The sequence below is a fragment of the Salmo salar genome, chromosome ssa02 (assembly GCF_905237065.1).
Source record: "Salmo salar chromosome ssa02, Ssal_v3.1, whole genome shotgun sequence".
Classification (NCBI taxonomy): Eukaryota; Metazoa; Chordata; class Actinopteri; order Salmoniformes; family Salmonidae; genus Salmo; species Salmo salar.
Genome location: NC_059443.1, coordinates 93,352,149 through 93,365,499, shown reverse-complemented (window position 1 = coordinate 93,365,499; position 13,351 = coordinate 93,352,149). Strand labels below are relative to the sequence as shown.

The following is a 13,351-nucleotide window of genomic DNA, read 5'->3' as shown; positions in this document are numbered from 1 at the left end:
GGCAGGTAGCCTAGTGGTTAGAGTGTAGAGGCGGCAGGTAGCCTGGTGGTTAGAGTGGAGGGGCGGCAGGTATCCTTGTTGTTAGAGTGTAGAGGCGGCAGGTGTCCTAGTGGTTAGAGTGTAGAGCCGGCAGGTAGCTTAGTGGTTAGAGTGTAGAAGTGGCAGGTAGCCTAGTGGTTAGAGTGTAGATGCGGCAGGTATCCTAGTGGTTAGAGTGTAGAGGCGGCAGGTAGCTTAGTGGTTAGAGTGTAGAAGTGGCAGGTATCCTAGTGGTTAGAGTGTAGATGTGGCAGGTAGCCTAGTGGTTAGAGTGTAGAGGCGGCAGGTGTCCTTGTGGTTAGAGTGTAGAGGCGGCAGGTATCCTAGTGGTTAGAGTGTAGAGGCGGCAGGTATCCTAGTGGTTAGAGGGTAGAGGCGGCAGGTATCCTAGTGGTTAGAGTGTAGAGGCGGCAGGTAGCCTAGTGGTTAGAGCGTTGGACTAGTAACCGAAAGGTTGCAAGATCGAATCCCCGAGCTGAGAAGATAAAAAAACATCTCGTCGTTCTGCCCCAGTTAACCCCACTGTTCCTCGGCCGTCATTGAAAATAAGAATTTGTTCTTAACTGACTTTCCTAGTTAAATATAAGTAAATGGGAACATTACCTTTTAAAGCCAAGACACATGTTTAAACATATCAAATATTTTTTAATTTTTTTTACACGGCACACAAAAGTACACCGCATTAACACACACACCAATGAACATTTCATAACAGTTTGTGAAGGCGATGAAGGGTAAACGAAGGACTCGATTCGATCAGACCTGTTAGACAACGACACCAACATTACAGTATGTTTTGGTGGCGTTGAGGAGGTAGACCTGTGCCACAATGACTACATTCAGCAACAGAACCATTCACATACACAGGGGCCCGCTTCCCAAACGGCTCCCTATTCCCTACATAGGAAGTAGTGCACTACATAGGGAATAGGGTGTCTACATAGTCTACTACCTGTAAGTAGTGGACTACATAGGGAATAGGGCGGCATTTGAGAGATCCACTCTGGATCTCTCCTTTCACAGTGTAGACAGGATGCAGTATGGAAGAAATGCTTTCGTTTTGTAAAGGGGGAGGGCTGTATATCTATGTTGTGGTAATTCTATGTAAAGGGACAGGGCTGTATATCTATGTTGTGGTAATTCTATGTAAAGGGACAGGGCTGTATATCTATGTTGTGGTAATTCTATGTAAAGGGACAGGGCTGTATATCTATGTTGTGGTATTTCTATGCAAAGGGACAGGGCTGTATATCTATGTTGTGGTGTTTCTATGTAAAGGGACAGGGCTGTATATCTATGTTGTGGTATTTCTATGTAAAGGGGCAGGGCTGTAAATCTATGTTGTCGTATTCCTGTGTAAAGGGACGTTGCTGGATATCTATGTTGTGGTGTTTCTATGTAAAGGGACAGGGCTGTATATCTATGTTGTGGTAATTCTATGTAAAGGGACAGGGCTGTATATCTATGTTGTGGTATTTCTATGCAAAGGGACAGGGCTGTATATCTATGTTGTGGTATTTCTATGTAAAGGGGCAGGGCTGTAAATCTATGTTGTCGTATTCCTGTGTAAAGGGACGTGGCTGGATATCTATGTTGTGGTATATCTATGTTGTGGTATATCTATGTAAAGGGGCAGGGCTGTAAATCTATGTTTTGGTATATCTATGTAAAGGGACAGGGCTGTATATCTATGTTGTGGTATATCTATGTTGTGGTATTTCGATGTAAAGGGACAGGGCTGTATATCTATGTTGTGATATTTCTATGTAAAGGAACAGGGCTGTATATCTATGTTGTGGTATTTCTATGTAAAGGGACAGGGCTGTATATCTATGTTGTGGTATTTCTATGTAAAGGGGCAGGGCTGTATCTATGTTGTGGTATTTCTATGTAAAGGGACAGTGCTGTATATCTATGTTGTGGTATTTCTATGTAAAGGGGCAGGGCTGTAAATCTAATTTGTGGTATTTCTATGTAAAGGGTCAGGGCTGTATATCTATGTTGTGGTATTTCTATGTAAAGGGACGGCACTGTAGGAGAAGTGGAGGGCCGGAGGACCACTTCCTGCATGGTGCTGTTTGACGAGGTCAGACAGGAAGTGCAATACCCGGAGGTCGTCCTCCCCGCTGAAACCCCGCTCACGCAGAAAGTCAATGCGACGCCGAGTCAGCGTGAAGTCATCGTCCTCCCTGGGGACGCTGGGAAGCTTGAGGTCAGAGTGGCCGTGACAGACGGGTGGTGCCTGACCCCCAGGTAAACTCTGAGCTCTACCCGAGGTTAGAGTTGAAAGGTCAGGAGAACAGGAGAAAAGGAAAACCTTAGCGGTCAACTCAGTGAGGCAGCTCTCCACGTGGAGAAGGTAGGTGCTGCCACGACCTGGACGTAACAAACAAACAGTCAACACTCAGATAGACATTCAAATAGTTTAGTTGAAGATGGCAGGTCAAGAAAGAAGACAGGTAATGCTGTGTTCATAACCAAGTGGAAGTGGGAATTTAAGACCAATTCGGACTGGGAGAGACATCCCCTGGAACGCCCCCTCCGACTGGGTCAATAGTAGTGTGAATTTAACACCCCCTGGGTGAAAGTCCTCAATCATCCATGAGCTTCTACATGGTGACCTCATCTACTAAGGAAATGACCCCTCACCACGACTCTACCCCCCCCTCACCACGACCCTACCCCCCTCGCCACGACTCTACCCCCCTCGCCACGACTCTACCCCCCTCGCCACGACTCTACCCCCCCGCCACGACTCTACCCCCCTCGCCACGACTCTACCCCCCCTCGCCACGACTCTACCCCCCTCGCCACGACTCTACCCCCCTCGCCACGACTCTACCCCCTCGCCACGACTCTACCCCCCTCGCCACGACTCTACCCCCCTCGCCACGACTCTACCCCCCTCACCACGACTCTACACCCCCTCACCACGACTCTACCCCCCACCACGACTCTACCCCCCCTCACCACGACTCTACACCCCCCTCACCACAACTCTACCCCCCCGCCACGACTCTACCCCCCTCGCCACGACTCTACCCCCCTCGCCACGACTCTACCCCCCCTCGCCACGACTCTACCCCCCCTCACCACGACTCTACCCCCCCTCACCACGACTCTACCCCCCCTCACCACGACTCTACACCCCCTCACCACGACTCTACCCCCCCACCACGACTCTACCCCCCTCACCACGACTCTACCCGCCCCTCACCACGACTCTACCCCCCACGACTTTACACCCCCTCACCACGACTCTACCCCCCTTCACCACGACTCTACCCCCCCTCACCACGACTCTACCCCCCCTCACCACGACTCTACCCCCCCCTCACCACGACTCTACCCCCCTCACCACGACTCTACCCCCCTCACCACGACTCTACCCCCCTCACCACGACTCTACCCCCCTCACCACGACTCTACCCCCCCTCACCATGACTCTACCCCCCCTCCCCTCCCGTCACAGAAGCCCCCATTGAGGTGAACTGTTGTAACTATGTACAAGACAAATCTAAAAAATAAATTAAAAAAAGACTAATAATTTCACTAGCCTATCAGAGTGTGGGGGTTGGCGAGCCAGCCAATGAGGTGTCCGCGGTAAGCGGGGCTTCTCAGTGTACGCTGGTCCAGGTCCAGCACGGCCAGGTATCGTCCGTAACGAACCAGAGAGTGAAGCATGCTGGGAGCTGTAGGAGACGTCCTGGGGAGAGAGAAAGAAAGATGGTAGTCATTTATTGACATTCACCTCCAGCTGTACCCCTCTAGTCTCGTACCCCTTCAAAACATTCACCTCCAGCTGTACCCCTCTAGTCTCGTACCCCTTCAAAACATTCACCTCCAGCTGTACCCCTCTAGTCCCCGTACCCATTCACCTCTAGCTGTACCCCTCTAGTCCCGCACCCCTTCACCTCTAGCTGTACCCCTCTAGTCCCGTACCCCTTCACCTCTGGCTGTACCCCTCTAGTCCCGTACCCCTTCAAAACATTCTAGCTGTACCCCTCTAGTCCCGTACCCCTTCACCTCTAGCTGTACCCCTCTAGTCCCGTACCCCTTCAAAACATTCAACCTCCAGCTGTACCCCCTCTAGCACCAGGGTCGGCGCACTCTCAAATATTGTTTTTTGCCATCATTGTAAGCTTGCCACACAAACACACACACACACACACACACACACACACACACACACACACACACACACACACACACTATACGATACATTTATTAAAACGTAAGAATAAGTTTTGGTCACAGCCCGGCTCGTGGGAAGAGCTCTTAAAGGACCAGGGCACAAATAATAATAATAATAAATAATTTAGCTCTTTATTTAACCATCTTACATATAAAACCTTATTTGTTCTTAGAAAACGGTGAATAACTCGGCGCAGGTTAATGAGAAGGGTGTGCCTGAAAGGATGAACATAACTCTGCAATGTTGGGTTGTATTGGAGAGAGTCTCAGTCTTAAAATCATTTTCCACACACAGTCTGCGCCTGTATTTAGTTTTTCATGCTAGTGAGGGCCCGAGAATCCACTCTCACATTAGGTACGTGTTTGCAAAGGGCATCCGTGTCTTAATAACAGCGCGATTTGCCAAAAGGCAGGATACTCTGAGCGCAGCCCTATCCAGAAATCTGGCAGTGGCTTCTGATTTAAATTACAATTTCGATGAGGCTCTCCTTGTTCAGATATCGGTAAGTGGACTGGAGGCAGGGGAATGAAAGGGAATGAACCAACTCACTCAGGTGATTCGCTGTATCACGTTTGACGTTAGTCCGTAAGCTTGAGTTCATTTGAAACGCAAAAACAAAAAAATCATACAAAAATGAAAAGACCTGTGTGTTGTCCTTGTAAATACAGACAGAGAAGAGCTCCAACTTCTTAAATCATAGCCTCAATTTTGTCCCTGACACATTGAATATAGTTGTGGAGAGTCCCTGTTAATTCTAGATGCAGATCATTCAGGTGAGGATAAAACATCAGCCAGATTTGGCCAGTCGTGTGAGAAACTCGTCGTAAGTCAAGCGGTCAGACAAGTGAAAATTATGGTCAGTAAAGAAAACTGTTCAGCTCATCTCTCAATTTAAAAAAAATGTGTCAATACTTTGTCCCTTGATAACCCAGCGCTCTTCTGTATGTTATAAAAGCGTTACATGGTCGCTGCCCCATATCGTTACATAATGCAGAAAATACACGAGAGTTCAGGGGCCTTTTGCTTTAATTAACCTCTATGGGCTAGGCGGGACGAATTCGTCCCACCTACGTAACAGCCAGTCTAATCCAGTGGCGCGATTTTTGAATCGTTTGAAATACTATTACTTCAATTTCTCAAACATATGACTATTTTACAGCTATTTAAAGACAAGACTCTCGTTTATCTAACCACACTGTCCGATTTCAAAAAGGCTTTACAACGAAAGCAAAACATTAGATTATGTCAGGAGAGTGCCCAGCCAGAAATAATCAGACACCCATTTTTCAAGCTAGCATACAATGTCACATAAACCCAAAGCCACAGCTAAATGCAGCACTAACCTTTTATGATCTTCATCAGATGACACACCTAGGACATTATGTTATACAATACATGCATGTCTGTTCAATCAAGTTCATATTTATATCAAAAAACAGCTTTTTACATTAGCATGTGACGTTCAGAACTAGCATACCCCCGCAAACTTCCGGTGAATTTACTAACAATTTTACTAAATTACTCACGATAAACGTTCACAAAAAAGCATAACAATTATTTTAAGAATTATAGATACATTACTCCTCTATGCACTCGATATGTCCGATTTTAAAATAGCTTTTCGGATGAAGCACATTTTGCAATATTCTAAGTACATAGCCCAGCCATCAAGGGCTAGCTATTTAGACACCCAGCACGTTTAGCCTTCACCAATATCAGATTTACTATTATAAAAGTTTGATTACCTTTTGTTGTCTTCGTCAGAATGCACTCCCAGGACTTCTACTTCAATAACAAATGTAGGTTTGGTCCCAAATAATCCATCTTTATATCCAAATAGCGTCGTTTTGTTTGTGCGTTCTAGACACTATCAGAATGGTAATCCACGGTCGTGCGCATGGCGCAGAACGTGACAAAAAATGTCTAAATATTCCATTACCGTACTTCGAAGCATGTCAACCGCTGTTTAAAATCAATTTTTATGCAATTTATTTCGTAGAAAAGCGATAATATTCCGACCGGGAATCTGCAATAAGCTAAACAGCCTAATGAATATACTCCACGGGGGCTAATCGCGCACGCGCCTCATTCAATGGTCCTCTGATCGGCCACTTGGATAAGGTGATAATCTGTTTCAGCCTGAGGCTGCCTCGTCATCCTTCAGGATTTTCCCGGCTTCTGAGAGCCTATTGGAGCCCTGGGAATTGTCACGTTACAGCTAAGATCCTTACTCTTCAATAAACAGATGCAAGACGCACGACTCCTTGTCAGACAGGCCACTTGTCAGGTTTTTGCCTGCCATAGGAGTTCTGTTATACTCACAGACACCATTCAAACAGTTTTAGAAACTTTAGGGTGTTTTCTATCCAAACCTGAACAATAATATGCATATTCTAGCTTCTGAGTTGGTGTAGGAGGCAGTTAAAAATGGGCACATATTTTTTCCAAAATTCTCAATACTGCCCCCTAGCCCAAACAGGTTAACAAAGTTAACCATTTTCGCATGGTGTCCAAAATGTCTTTCCAAGCTGTCAGTCATTCTCTTGGCAGCAAGAGCCTCTCGGTGGATGCTGCAGTGGACCCAGGTGGCGTCGGGAGCAACTGTTTGTGCTCGCGCAATATCACATTTTTAGCTGTCAGTCAGTCACAATTTACCCATGATACATCAGGGTTTTCGATGCTGTGTTTTTTTTTTTTACCTGTGGATTCCGATGAGTCTCCAGGTGAGCAGGTCCGTCAGCTGAAGAGGCGTGGCCAGGTTGGGTTGCACGGCATCTCCGTAGCGACCGGGTGAAGGCAGGTAGAGCGAGAGGGCGGCGACAGTCCTCCTCACGGAACCCTCCTCTCCGCCAATCACCACCAGCGGCCGGCCGCTCAGCAGGCAGAACACGGCATTCTGGGAGAAAGAATTCTGACGCAGGAACCTTAGGGCTCCGAGACCCGCCTTCCTCCTCTGGCGCTGTCGTCGTCGCGGGTTACTGTTGCCGCGGAGACGTGCGGGGGCCAGAGAGGCAGGTGTAGAGGCGCTGCCGACGTAGCTCATACAGTCTGACCCCTCGTCTACGTCGCCTAGCAACCGCCGCCCCCCTCCCGACCCTTGACCTTTAACTTCTAACCTCAGGGGGATAGAGAAGTTCACCTGGAGGTCAGGCACCGCCGCCGCCCGCCTGCTGTCACGCCCAGCCTGACCTATGACCTCGCCGTTGGCATGGTGACCTTCGTACTGCTGGGAGCAGCCCTCTACTGGCACCTGGTGGACTGGAGACAGACAGAAACTATATCAGTTATTAAAAGAGAGGAAAATCAGCTAAATACACTGGAATCATCTGGGATATGTCATTATTAAAGAGGACGAACAGACAGTCTTACCCAGAGTTCCCTGCGGCTCAGACGTAGGGGCCGGAGTGTCCCGTCTCTCTTGCTTCTCCTCCTCCTCCTCCTCCAATTCCTGGACTTCAATACCCAGGGTGCTGTGCGGCCGAGTGGGAGTGTCCTCTAGCTCCTCCTCTCCCTCCGTCTGGACTACATTACCCATGATTCTCTGGTGCCGAGTGTGCTCCTCCTCCTCCTCCTCGTGAACTATAATACCCAGGGTGCCGTGCTGCTGAATGGGCGTGTCCTCACCTGCCGCCTCCTCCTCCTCCTCTTCCTGGATTACACTACCCATGATTCCATGCTCCTCAGGCTCCTCCTCTGTGATGGCGGTGAAGATGAGGAGGTCGTCGGGGAAGACGGAGTCCGAGGTGCTGATGACCTCAATGCTGTCCTCGCTGTTCGCCCTCCGCGCCAGGGACCGCACGTCACGCCTCGTCCCCGCCTCCACAGGGGTACGACTCCGCACCTCATCACAGCCTTCACCCTGAACCGACAACTCTATAGGAGGAAGAGGAGGAGGAGGAGGAAGAGGATAAACAGAGCCTTCACCCTGAACCACGTTTCCACCCAGGGACACGGTACCCCCCCCTATAGTTTAATAACGATACAGTGCATAATTCGGAAAGTATTCAGACCACTTGACTTTTTCCACATTTTGTTACGTTACAACCTTATTCTAAAATGGATTGAATTATGTTTTTTCACACACACACACACACAGAACCCCATAACGACACCCCATAACGACACCCCATAACGACGCCACAGCACCCCATAACAACACCCCATAATGACACCCCATAACGACACCACCCCATAACGACGCCACAGCACCCCATAACGACACCCCATAACGACACCACAGCACCCCATAACGACACCCCATAACGACGTCACAGCACCCCATAACGACACCCCATAACGACGCCACAGCACCCCATAACGACACCCCATAACGACGCCACAGCACCCCATAACGACACCCCATAACGACGTCACAGCACCCCATAACGACACCACAGCACCCCATAACGATGCCACAGCACCCCATAACGACGCCACAGCACCCCATAACGACACCCCATAACGACACCCCATAACGACGCCCCATAACGACGCCCCATAACGACGCCCCATAACGACGCCCCATAACGACGCCCCATAACGACATGAACGCAGGTTCTGAATTGACCTACCTCTGAGTTCCACGTGGGTTAGTCCCTGTGTTCTATACGAGCGCTCCGTCCCCAGAACCTCAATGCTGTCTCCGCTGCTCACGCTGCCTGGTCTCGTCTCCGTGGTTACTTCTTCTCCCCCCGCAGGATCGCGTGTCGGCCCCGCCCCTCCACTTCCTGTCTCCAGCTTGATTGACACCTCCTCCACGCAAGAGAAGAACGACTCTATGCTCTGTGGTCCCGCACCCGCCCACTCCACAGGATGCGACATCACGCCACTTCCTCCCTCTAGCCCCGCCCCTTCCTCCTCCAGGTCCTCCTCCTCCTCCTCTTCTTCCTGGTCCCAGAGCTGGAACAGGAAGTGTGTGTGTGAAAGCGTCCTGGAGAGCCTGCGTGTGACGCTGCGGTTGTGTAGAACACTCTGGTCTCCGCGAAGACGGCTTTCTGCGTTGCCCAGCTGTTCCAGCGTCAGAGACAGGAAGTAGCAGTCGCTCAGCTCCTCCAACGGCTTCAGACGACGGTCAAACCGCCTCGCTGACCAGCCCCCACCACCTAGCGACGCCCCGGAAACCAGCTGGGGGGTGTACGAGGGGGAGGGGGGATCCGGAGTCAAGGGGAGGGTCTCTGGGATCAGGGACGGGTCGTAGGGAAGAAAGCCAGGGTCTTTTAACTTCCTGTTGGGATAGGATGTGACCTGGTGGAGGAGGGATCTGTGGTCCAGGATGGATCGATCCACGCTGGCAAGCTCGTTGGCTGTCTTCTGCAGTCCCGCCTCCTCCCCGATCTCCGCACTCTCATTGGATATCCTTTGTAGCGCTGCGTGAAGGACGGATCGCGTGTACCTGTCGACGGAGAGAAGGATTTAAAAAAACTCTCACACAAACCAAACTCTGTGTCGGCGCGTGAACGTGTGTGTGTCCTCTTACTCCAGGTCTTGTAGCTTCCTGTGCAGCTCGCGGGCGAAGGCCCGTCGGTTTCCGGTCTTCAGGCACTCGGAGGCGCGGGAGAAGCGGTGCGACAGCTCCTGGAACTGCAGCATGATCTTCCTCTCGTCAGAGGAGACGTAGGCCATGCAGAACGGGCGGACGAAGCCTCGGGCCTCCAGGTCATACAGCGTCAGGTGGTGAACGTAGGCAAACGCACCTTCCTTAGAGTCACCCAGCACCACCCTGGAGTCCTGGAGGAAGAACACAACAAGGAAGGAGAACAACCAGCATCACCCTGGAGGAAGGACTAACCACCTCCCCCAGAGTCACCCAGCACCACCCTGGAGGAAGGACTCACCACCACCTCCCCCAGAGACACCCAGCACCACCCTGGAGGAAGTCTAGTCTATATACTGGCAGAGGACTGAGACTAGTCTATATACTGAGAGGACTGAGACTAGTCTATATACTGAGAGGACTGAGACTAGTCTATAGACTGAGAGGACTGAGACTAGTCTATAGACTGACAGAGGACTGAGACTAGTCTATAGACTGACAGAGGACTGAGACTAGTCTATAGACTGACAGAGGACTGAGACTAGTCTATAGACTGACAGAGGACTGAGACTAGTCTATAGACTGACAGAGGACTGAGACTAGTCTATAGACTGACAGAGGACTGAGACTAGTCTATAGACTGAGAGGACTGAGACTAGTCTATAGACTGAGAGGACTGAGACTAGTCTATAGACTGAGAGGACTGAGACTAGTCTATAGACTGAGAGGACTGAGACTAGTCTATATACTGAGAGGACTGAGACTAGTCTATAGACTGAGAGAGGACTGAGACTAGTCTATAGACTGAGAGAGGACTGAGACTAGTCTATAGACAGAGAGGACTGAGACTAGTCTATAGACTGAGAGAGGACTGAGACTAGTCTATAGACAGAGGACTGAGACTAGTCTATAGACTGAAAACACAACCCCCTGATACACACTGACTGACAGAGGACTGAGACTAGTCTATAGACTGAAAACACAACCCCCTGATACACACTGACTGACAGAGGACTGAGACTAGTCTATAGACTGAGAGGACTGAGACTAGTCTATAGACTGAGAGGACTGAGACTAGTCTATATACTGAGAGGACTGAGACTTGTCTATAGACAGAGGACTGAGACTAGTCTATAGACTGAGAGGACTGAGACTAGTCTATAGACAGAGGACTGAGACTAGTCTATAGACTGACAGAGGACCGAGACTAGTCTATAGACTGACAGGACTGAGACTAGTCTATAGACTGACAGGACTGAGACTAGTCTATAGACTGAGAGAGGACCGAGACTAGTCTATAGACTGACAGGACTGAGACTAGTCTGTAGACTGACAGAGGATTCGAACCGGCGCTGGGTCGCTCGTCTAAAAAACACCAGGCCTACCTACCTCTGAGAAGGCCAGGCGAGGGAGGGTCCTGAGGGAAGGACTAGGTGCCTGGCGGTGTGGCTGAGGGCCGGGGGCGACGGCTTGGTAGTCGACGGACATGACGCGGAGAGAGAAATGGTTCAGGTCGAAGGAACCGATCACTCTGGGGTCATCGGGGATGGTCCGGACAGGTAGGGGACCCACCTGGACAGGAGGACAGAATATATACACTGTTAGTATAACACACACACACACACACACACACACACACACACACACACACACACACACACACACACACACACACACACACACACCAGCCCCTCCAGGTCCTACCTGTTCTGAGAACTCAGCCACCAGTATAAAGTCTCTGTTGAAACGGGCAGGTGAGGTCCAGGGGTGAGACGGAGGAAAGAGAGGAAGGGAGAACTCTTCTGGTAGATCCTGGGCTTCTGGGTAACCTCCCAAATCCCCTTCATTGGTGAAGGCCAAGACATCAGGAGAGCCAATCATAATGTCCCTAATCCCAGGTCTCTGTGTTGACCCCAGAGAGACTCCTGTGTTTATGTCTGTTACTGTTCAGTCCTTTCTTCCTGTGTCCCTGTTAATAACTTTCCCCGGTGGGGAAAAAAAAAAAAACACTGGTATTTCCGTCCTTGAGTCCGGTTTTGGTACCGGAGAGTTAAGCGTCACTCACTGACCGGGTAACTGGTATTAAAAATTAAAATAAAAAAAGGTCTTGCTTGTTGTGTTGTTGAAACTTAACACAAGTTCAACTTAAAAAAAAAAAAAAACGGAAACATGTTTAACTTTCACTTCTCATTTCTGTATTTCGGTCGGTCGGTGAACTCGGTGGATAAATAACATTATACTAAACGGAAAGTTCAACGTCAGAGCGAGGTGTGTTAACTTACCGACGTAGTATACAGTCTTAACGTCAACAACAGCTGTCCTGTAACAGAGACAAACAACAAAAACATGTTGTCAACACAAAGTAGCCTGAGAAACGGGTCCTGGAAGTTAACACCGAATCACATGGTCCGTGTCGACCCTGGTTCCTCTTTCCGCCTCCCGTATAGAGATGTATTTTACCGGAGGGGGGACTCGCAGCGTAGTGTGTGTGTGTGTGTATCACGTCTTCAGACGGCGGGGTACAACTCCAGCCATGTTAATTAAGCCATGTGACAACTGCCGGTAGTGGAGCGAGGAGGAACCGTTCACGCCCGGGGGGGGGATGAATCCGTCCCGAGACACCTCGAGGAGACTTGTGAAAGAGCATGAAGAACCGCTTCCGGTGTCCGGTAGAGTTATGGGAATTCAGTCCTCGGCGGAGACAGATCATTTTGGGTATAAAATAACGGGATTGATTTGTGGAGGAAGAAAAAAAAAGCAGCTATTTTACTGTTGCAAGCCTGGATTTGTAGTTCAATCATAACCCGAATGGACTACAATTATAACTTTAAATAAATGCAACATGAAGTGTTATTTTTTTTAATTAATAACAAAAAATGTTGGATTTAACTTGACAGAATTATATCACCTAAACATGTAAATAATAATGAGGATATTAACAAAAGTAGTAAAGCAGAAAACATTTTATTTTATTTTAAAATCACTCTTTAAACTTAAAAAAACAACCTCAGCAATAGTCGTTAAAAAAAAAAACACACGAAAAAAATGTTAAACAGAAACAAAAGAAAGTGAAAACTTTATTCAGTAGAAGGTGGGGCCATATAATGATTTCATTAAACTGGTTAAAGGTTTAAAGAAAAATCTGATTTTATTAAGAGAAATTGGCTGAGGGCTTCTACACCTGCATTGCTTGCTGTTTGGGGGGTTTTAGGCCGGGTTTCTGTAACAGCACTTTGAGACATCAGCTGATGTAAGAAGGGATTTTATAAATACATTTAATTTGATTTGATTTTAGACATAATTATCACTTTGTGTGTGTGCTAGCTATGTTACCTTGTGTACTCTAGTCAGACCCATAGAGAATGATCCAAGGCCTTTTAGTGACCCCCATCCCAAAAAAAAGCAGTTTTAGAATGGGTAGCGTCCATTGAAGGGCTTCCACCATTTTAAAGTAGTCAACTGGGTGGGGATTCCTATGGGTTTTAGCCTCAGAAATCGGGTGCCTGTGTAAAACAAAACGCAGCCCTCATCTGCTTTCCTAGGCACAGTCCCCTCATCTGCTTTCCTAGGCACAGTCCCCTCAT

At 48.8% G+C, this 13,351-nt stretch overlaps 1 protein-coding gene across 2 annotated transcripts in view; it reads right to left on the bottom strand.

Moving 5' to 3' along the window:
- Positions 1-663: 663 nt before the first annotated feature.
- The window catches only part of LOC106594291 (guanine nucleotide exchange protein smcr8a), a 13,318-nt gene continuing 630 nt past the window's right edge, over positions 664-13,351 (bottom strand). The window contains exons 1-8 of one of the 2 annotated variants that reach the window (XM_014185661.2): positions 11,472-13,351; positions 11,157-11,339; positions 9,711-9,961; positions 8,806-9,626; positions 7,604-8,107; positions 6,934-7,492; positions 3,597-3,745; positions 664-2,415 (exon numbers count right to left, since the gene is read on the bottom strand). The exon at positions 11,472-13,351 is cut by the window's right edge and continues 630 nt beyond it. In XM_014185661.2, the coding sequence (XP_014041136.1) occupies positions 2,036-2,415; positions 3,597-3,745; positions 6,934-7,492; positions 7,604-8,107; positions 8,806-9,626; positions 9,711-9,961; positions 11,157-11,339; positions 11,472-11,648 (3,024 nt within the window). In that variant the 5' untranslated portion in view covers positions 11,649-13,351 and the 3' untranslated portion in view covers positions 664-2,035. The remainder of the gene's footprint in view (positions 2,416-3,596; positions 3,746-6,933; positions 7,493-7,603; positions 8,108-8,805; positions 9,627-9,710; positions 9,962-11,156; positions 11,340-11,471) is intronic. The other variant, XM_045712447.1, reaches the window with a different exon arrangement.